The 7,706-nt window shown below is 36.0% G+C and overlaps 1 protein-coding gene across 1 annotated transcript; it reads left to right on the top strand.

Moving 5' to 3' along the window:
• Nucleotides 1–2,934: 2,934 nt before the first annotated feature.
• Nucleotides 2,935–4,730, top strand: LOC109088518 (transcription and mRNA export factor ENY2). Its single transcript, XM_042740285.1, has 6 exons — nucleotides 2,935–2,977; nucleotides 3,169–3,230; nucleotides 3,606–3,679; nucleotides 4,087–4,157; nucleotides 4,244–4,318; nucleotides 4,500–4,730. The coding sequence occupies exons 1-6, from the start codon at nucleotides 2,935–2,937 to the stop codon at nucleotides 4,571–4,573; spliced, it is 399 nt and encodes a 132-aa protein (XP_042596219.1). The 3' UTR covers nucleotides 4,574–4,730.
• The last annotated feature ends 2,976 nt before the right edge of the window (nucleotides 4,731–7,706 follow it).

Genomic DNA, 7,706 nt, shown 5'->3' on the forward strand with positions numbered 1-7,706 from the left:
AGGAGAGAGATTGTGAAACACCACGTCCCTTCCATAAACACCACCTGGAGAAACTTCCTGAAACAATTAAGCTGTTTTTAATGATTCTTTTAACCCCTAAAAAGGGCTATGACCAATATGTCATTTTCCTGGGGCTTAACATTTAGGTGCTTCCTGCAAAGCATTAAAGCCAGACTTTATATTGGTCTAAAGCTGTTATTTAGCCAGCAGGCACCAGTTTTCAGCATAGATGAGTCAGATACTGTTCATTCACAAAGAATCTCGATTAAATATCCAAATAAAGTTCTCTGCTTAGGCATGTCTCAGCTGCACTGGTCTCTCCACTGGTAATGATTAGTGAATGATAAAAATTTGCCCTAGAGAAACAAGCAAAAGAGGATGTTTGACTGCTCACCTCCTATCACTTACACAACTTTGATGATTAATTATAAATTCATATCTCAAGGGATTAATAACACTTTCAGATTATTTTCCGCAGCTCATATTTCAACAGTTAATTACTTGTTTCAAAAACGTATCATTGCATAAAAAGTTTGAATTTAAGCTGAAAGGAGACTAAATAAGGATCTTTTTTAGACCCCTCAGACTGACAGTTAACAAGCTGTTTCTGGATTTCACATATGAGCACGATCAATCTACCCATCCTTTTCTCTCATTTAAAGAGAAACTATGACTCTATAACAGACCTTGTAAGCCATCAATCACTCTGTCAGGCCAGGGCGTTTCCACTTGAGTGCACACTCGCTCCTCAATTGTATAGCCTGAGTTCATGACTTTAACACACATACAGGTCACTATCAATAAAAATCAACACACAAAATTCTGGAAAGGTGTTAACGGCAAATGTCATGAGCCTGAGTCCATTCAACACAGAGCTTCCAATGCTTAGACGTCAGTAAAACAAAGGCAATTAAAAAATCATGAGGCATCCAAAAGCTCAGTAGAGTGTTTAATTAAACTAGAGATGAGCCAGATGACTGTCATGGGGTCTTCAAATCAAGCATAATAAGGCCCCTTGAAAAGCACAATGCCAGACTTGTTAGCGGTTTATGACACCCTATGGTTTAATTAGCTGATTTGGGTGGAAATTATTATTTAGATAATTGTAATAACTTTTAAACCACCAGACATTTGATCTCAGAACTCTGGAAGGTAACTACAACTGCCATTATTGATGAATTTTAAGATTGGTAATTATAAAGCAGACTTGAAGAGCAAAAATTGATGTCTGTTATATGTTATGGTGCTGTTGATTCTCCTGATACGTAATTTTTCATAACTTTCTGACTTTAATCAATGCATTCACCGCACTCTCTCAGGTACTTAGGTGCCAAGACCTATATATGTATAATCAAAAAATGCTAAATTGGTCTGCGCGCGAAAAAAAAATCTGAGGTCAAAGCAAGAGATACACAGGGAAGACCTTTCTGACTTGAAATGTGATTGCAAAGCTCAATTTTCAGATGCCATTGTTTTAGCCTTCAATGTCACATGATCCTTCAGAAATCATTCTAATATGCTGATTTCATGCTTGAGTAACATTTATTATTATTAATATTGAAAACAGTGTTGCTGCTAAATATTTTTGTATAAACTACATTTTTTTTGTTTTAATGATTTGATCAATAGAAATTTCAAAAAAGCAGCATTTATTTGAAATATACATTCTTGTAACAATGTCTAATCACTTATGGTCAATTTAATGTTTACTTGCTGAATAAAAATATTGATTTTAAAAATATATAAATGAATTGAATAACATAAAATCTTATTGACCCCAACAACAGTAGTGTACATAAGTGTACATTATAATTAATATTAGTTTCAACAGGTTCCGCTTGACATAGTCCAGACAAACCAATATGGATAAGGTAAGTATTTAATTTTTTTTTTCTTTTTACCTGAGAACGACTAAATCTGTACCACAGTGTTCTGCCTGGATCTAACAGCCAGACAGTAGGACTTCTGCTGCCTCGCTGAAGGGCTTCTGGCTGCTGTTGTATCCTTAATTAGTTATTCTGCTGCAACTTCACTCCTACACAAGGTGCATGGTAGCAGAAAACCAAAAAGTTAGCACACAGGCCAACACAGACATGCTGATTTAATTAAGATTATAAAGTATGCAACCAACAGCTAAATGTTTATGATTAGTCTTCTATGGTGGTGATTTGTTGCAGTGGCCTACTACAGGATGACCATAAAGAAAGTTAACCAAGAATGGAAAATTCTGTCATCATTTACTCACTCATGCTAAACACAAAAAGTGACCTAAGGACTATTTTTATGATACGTTCGTCATGCTTTTGCATGCTTTTTGAAGCTAGACAGTGCCAGGCATTTATTGATAGTAACAGCAGCATATCATTCATCACTCTATTCACATTAGGCCTATTCCATTTGAATAATGTGAACAAAAGAAAAAGATAACAGATTTTTCATTTTTAGGAGGAACATTAAAACGTTCTCTTAAAGCTACTCGAAAGCTTTGCAAATTTGTGTGCTAAATTACTTGGTCTCACCTAATTAATATATTTCTCAGTGCCATTGTAGGCCTACATGTAGTATATATTTTATGAGCAAAGCATAACATTTTCTGATTTAATCTTTAAGTTAAGTTCTAAAACGAAGAGAAGACGCTTGTAGGGTTTTTGTTGCATTCTCTACGACTTTGACACACCGCCATCTTGTGGTGTAGGATACCTTCGTAAAAAGAAACGAAAAACGTAAATATTAATTTCGCATCAATGAATGTAACGTTATATCAAAATACACTAAGCATTAGCTAACCTCCAGAAAAGTTAACCGGACGTTCTTGGGTAATTTAACTGTGATATTTGTACTGTTGCCACAGCAGGCCTAAAACACTGCTCCAAGTGCCTTGTAAGATTAATTTAATGAAAATTAATCGCTGAATAGATTTCCTCTTGGTACAACATGTCTTTCAAAATGCAGTCTAGTGAAAACATGGTGTATTCTCGTAAGGACAGTTTCGGTCTTTCTCCACATATATTTGGATAACTATGGCGTGTTTTAACCACAAGTACACTATTTATAAAAAAAAAAAAAAAAAAAAAAAAAAAACATGTTAAGGACACTTTGCTAAATCAAGCAACGCCATACTGCACATCCTAGGAACCATTAAGTTGGGAGGAACCTTCCCTCGGTGAGCGTGTTTCTGTGGGGAGGGTAAACGGTGTGCGGAACGGCCGGCTACAAACAACAGCAGAGAGGTCCATATACACGCTGATTAGAACATTATGCTTATTTTCTTCAGTGTTTGGTACGTTTATTACAAAATCACACGATATTAAATTATCATTGTAATAACGTTAACTTGATATTGCGAGCACGCCAAGTACGCACGGGCCATAAAAAAAAGAGTTAACGTTACCCGTGCTCGTTAGCGGTAAAGTGAGATAAAAAGGCATTTCGGTAAAAATGTATTTTCCCGCAAAGTTCGGAATGTTTATCTTGTTTGTTCATGTTTCATGTAAAAGTTAATAGTTTATATTGTGTTTTGTGAGTGGGCACACCCTTTGTCTGTTGCACTGGCATTGCGAGCTCGATATTATGTCATGTTTAATCGTTTTCAATTCTTGTTTCAGACTAATATAAGTAGAGAATCACAAATGAGGGCCGCCATTAACCAGAAGTTAATCGAGATGGGTGAGAGGGAGAGGTACGTGTCTACAATCATGATCCATGAACTGTGGGAATCATGCAGAAAAAAAAAAATCAGAACCTAAAGTTCCCTGCCTATGTAACGGTTTTGGGCATCGTATTTCTGGAATGTATGAAATCTTAAGACATTTGACATGTTTTTGTCATTTTTAGGATTATGCTGAGCTCTGAAGTATTTGACTGCATACAGATGTGTTTTTGAGAGTAGTCACAAATGTCTAAAAAAAAAAAAAAAACTCATGAAAGTGAGTTGAAATATGTGGGAATCATGCAGAAAAAAAATCTAGCATCATATGCAGTGTTCAAAAATGATGATCTAGGTAGGGTTCTTGCTAAGTTTTTAGACGCATCCCATTAGTGCATTCTGCATTTCATTTATGAAACATTGTTTTTGCTTATTTTCAGGTTAAAGGAGTTGCTTCGAGCCAAGCTTATCGAGTGTGGCTGGAGAGATCAGCTCAAAGCCCTCTGCAAAGGTAAAAACACTGGATCCGATCAGCCTCAAATCATTGTATACACTTCAGTGGTTGATTTTTGAAGAAGTATCATTGGTTGATTGCAGAGGTGATCAAGGAGAAAGGAATAGAGAATGTTACTGTAGAAGACTTGGTCGCTGGAGTTACTCCCAAAGGAAGAGGTTGGTGGTTCTTGCTCATAAATCCCTTATGAGTGTTATACTGAAACCATTTTGTTGTTAACAATTGTCGTCAAACATCAAACAACGAAAACATTTTTTATATGCATTAATTTGTGAGTGATCAACATCAATGCAACACAGAAAAAGCACAATCATTGTTAATAACTCTTGTGTTCCTCAGCACTGGTGCCTGACAGTGTAAAGAAGGAGCTCCTGCAGAGAATAAGAGCCTTTCTCGCCCAGCACTCGACATGATGCTCAGCATTTCTAAGAATACTCTGAGAGTATGTCATTTTTGTATTGACATTGTCAATAGCAATGCTGTAAGTTGAACTCTTTTCATGGTGTGATTTCACTCTTCATTGTGTATTTTTGTTACTGCCAATAAAGGTTGATCATGTTTGTAAATACATTATTTTGGACAGCTTGATTCAAGGAATGTATCTCTGTATTGAACTAATGTGTTTTTCTTAAAGTCAGAGTCTAGTGCAATATACAGAAACCCTCATTCACCAACACACCACTGCCCTCTGCTGGGCTAGGCTAGATACCTAATGATAAAACTCTAATTAATTCTAAATATCTAATTAAATAATCCAACTAAACAGTAAAAATGTAAAACAAATAGCGCTAAAAGCACAAACACACATCATAGGATGGAATTATGAGACATTTAAGTGTTTGATGTGGTAAGATTAACTAAGCTATCCAAAAGTAAAACTTTTTTTTTTAAATGGCAAATTTCCATTTTGTTTTTCTTCATTTCAAACCTAACTTCAAAATCCTTTAATGCTAGTTTGTATTTTAATTATATATATATATATATATATGTATGTATATGTGTGTGTTTTAAGCATCAATTTAGCACAGTAAAAAAATAAATGTCTAATTAATGTAAAATCACGTCCTTCCAATTGTATTGGTTTATTAAAGCCAAACTGTTTTATATTTATAATTTATATTCTGAAGTATTCCAATATTGTATTCCGATTCAAAGTATGTTCAAATATCATTTTGACATCCAAACGGTGTGCAGTCTACTTTTGAAAATCTCTCCTATTAAAACGTAATTTGTACGTTATATTGGCATAATGAAAATTGATACCTCGTAATATTTGCTGAGCAGAGTCTGGAAATCTCATAATGTTGGATGAAAAACAACCCGTTTTTGTCAGAGACTTAAAATGACAAATTGTATAACCCTGATTTTGAAATTTCGCAGAACACAAACCACAGAAGATAATTTCAAACCTAGAGCTGATTTGTAATAATTTTAGTTTTGTCTTCAAATCAAGAATAGACATTAAATATATATCAGATTTCTAGGGTTCGGCTTTTTTCAGCTGTCCCATGGTGTACGCTAAAAACGGCTGAATTCTATTGCCTAAATTTATGAGACTTAAAACACAAGGCTTCAGCTCTTATGGAGCTTACAGTTCAAGTCTACATCTGCATGGGTGTGCATCTCGAGAATGAGTAGGGAAAAATTGGCTCTTCAGTTCTGCCTCAGGACTGAGGAGGTTTAAACGTATTTACACCCTGTTGTGCCTCCAGGGAACTATTTTCCACCAGCTAATGAGACTCTAGAGCAAGGTCCACTCTGTTATTTCTGGCATGTGCCTGCCGGTCAAGCAGGCATCATTCTTTCTCTCTTCATCCCTCCCTCCTCCCTCTCTCTCTCCCTTTCCTTCATTTCTTCTCTCAGTAGCCCATTGCAAATTACAAATAAGAGGAAATACATCATCCCTTTTAATTTAAGAGCCAAGGCAAGGTCTGCCAAAGTTAACACAAGACAATCTTATGTAATGATCAGTGAATGTGTATAAAGTTTCATTGACCATGTCTTCACATTTCTCTTGTTTATCCCACGACGGCAACATTTTTAATCCACGGCAGCTATGGAAGGAATGTTGGGGAAGTGCAGATTTATTTTTAAGTTTTACAATCAGAATACACTGTAATTAAAATTTATGAAGTTGAATCTTAGCAGGGTTACTACTACTGCAACAATTTTTAATTTTTAATGTACTAAAATAACTAAAACAAACCAGAAAAAAAGAAAATCTGTATAGATTTATTAAAAACAAAAAAAGGTGGAAGTGTGGGTCTCATTGCTAAAATTTCTTCTGAAAATGATTTTCCACATCCTTACAGGTGCCATGTGGGCTATATGATTACCTTGGAATGAAACTTCTTTCATCATTTTCTCACACTCATATCATTCCAAACCTTTATGATTTTCTTTTTCTTTTACTCAAACTCAGATGAGTTTCTTTCATCATTGGAACAGATTTGGAGAAATGTAACTTTACATTACTTGCCCACCAATGGATCCTCTGCAGTGAAGGGTGCCGTGAGAATGGAAGTCCAAACAGCTGATAAAAACAACATAATAATCCATAATTAATTCGCATGACTCCAGTCCATTAATTTTCACCTCTTATGAGGTGAAAAGCTGTGTGTTTGCAAGAAACAAATCCATCATTAAGGTGTTTTAACATCAAACTCTTGCTCCTGGCAAAAATACCAGTCCACAATCCATAATAATGCTACCTTCCAGCGAAAAAGTCCTCCGTTGCTCTGTCACATCAAGATCCACCAACATATTTGTTTAACTTGGACTACAGTTTTCACTTAGATCTGTGCATTTTTCTCTCCTGATTCAGACAAGACAACTATTTCCCTGGAGAAAGCAATATCATGGATAGAAAACTAGCATTTTAGTTCAGAGTTAACTGATAGACTATACTTGTGGATTACTGAATGTTTTTATCAGCTGTTTGAACTCTCATTTTGACGGCACCCATTCACAGTGAATGACTATTGTCATTTTTAGAGCTGCTTTACAGCAGAATTTGATTTAGCCTCATATTGAGTCTTCTGTTTATTACTGTGAAGCTGCTTTTGAAATAAGCAGTGCTATACAAATAAAGGTGACTTGACTTAAACAGGTGACAGGGAACACCTACTGTAAACAATCTAATTGAGCTGTCATCTGCTCACACCTAAAACATTTCATAGAGCAATACCTACAGCGTAGCAGGGATCATCTGGTTTCTTGCTGTGTCCAATGCAGCAAAAGAGAGAAAGAGGGCAGTAAACACAAAGCAGAAATTGTTTATACTGTTTTGAATGCAAGGCCACTTATTGTCTTGGCTTAATTTGACATTCCCCCCTTTGAAGTGCGCCACACATTTATATTTCCTGACTCTAAGGCCTGGACTGTGGGTTTTTACCCACCGCCGCTGCTATTGGATAATACATTTCCATGTGGGGCTCTCTCGGGCCCTCCTCTTATGATAGGAAACACAAGCAGAGATCATTTTTCTGGTGGACGGAGCTACATAGAGGCCCCGAGCAGGCCAGACACCGCTGCAGGGGCTTCTGG

The sequence above is a fragment of the Cyprinus carpio genome, chromosome B16 (genome assembly GCF_018340385.1).
Source record: "Cyprinus carpio isolate SPL01 chromosome B16, ASM1834038v1, whole genome shotgun sequence".
Classification (NCBI taxonomy): Eukaryota; Metazoa; Chordata; class Actinopteri; order Cypriniformes; family Cyprinidae; genus Cyprinus; species Cyprinus carpio.

What these genes read in the sequence shown, in the direction of transcription:
- LOC109088518 (XM_042740285.1), top strand. Translation starts at nt 2,935, where the DNA reads ATGTCTTTCAAAATGCAGTCTAGTGAAAACATGGTGTATTCTC. An exon ending in TGAAAACATGGTGTATTCTC is followed by an intron (nt 2,978 to 3,168) that starts GTAAGGACAGTT and finishes TCCCTCGGTGAG; the next exon opens with CGTGTTTCTGTGGGGAGGGT. An exon ending in GAGATGGGTGAGAGGGAGAG is followed by an intron (nt 3,680 to 4,086) that starts GTACGTGTCTAC and finishes GCTTATTTTCAG; the next exon opens with GTTAAAGGAGTTGCTTCGAG.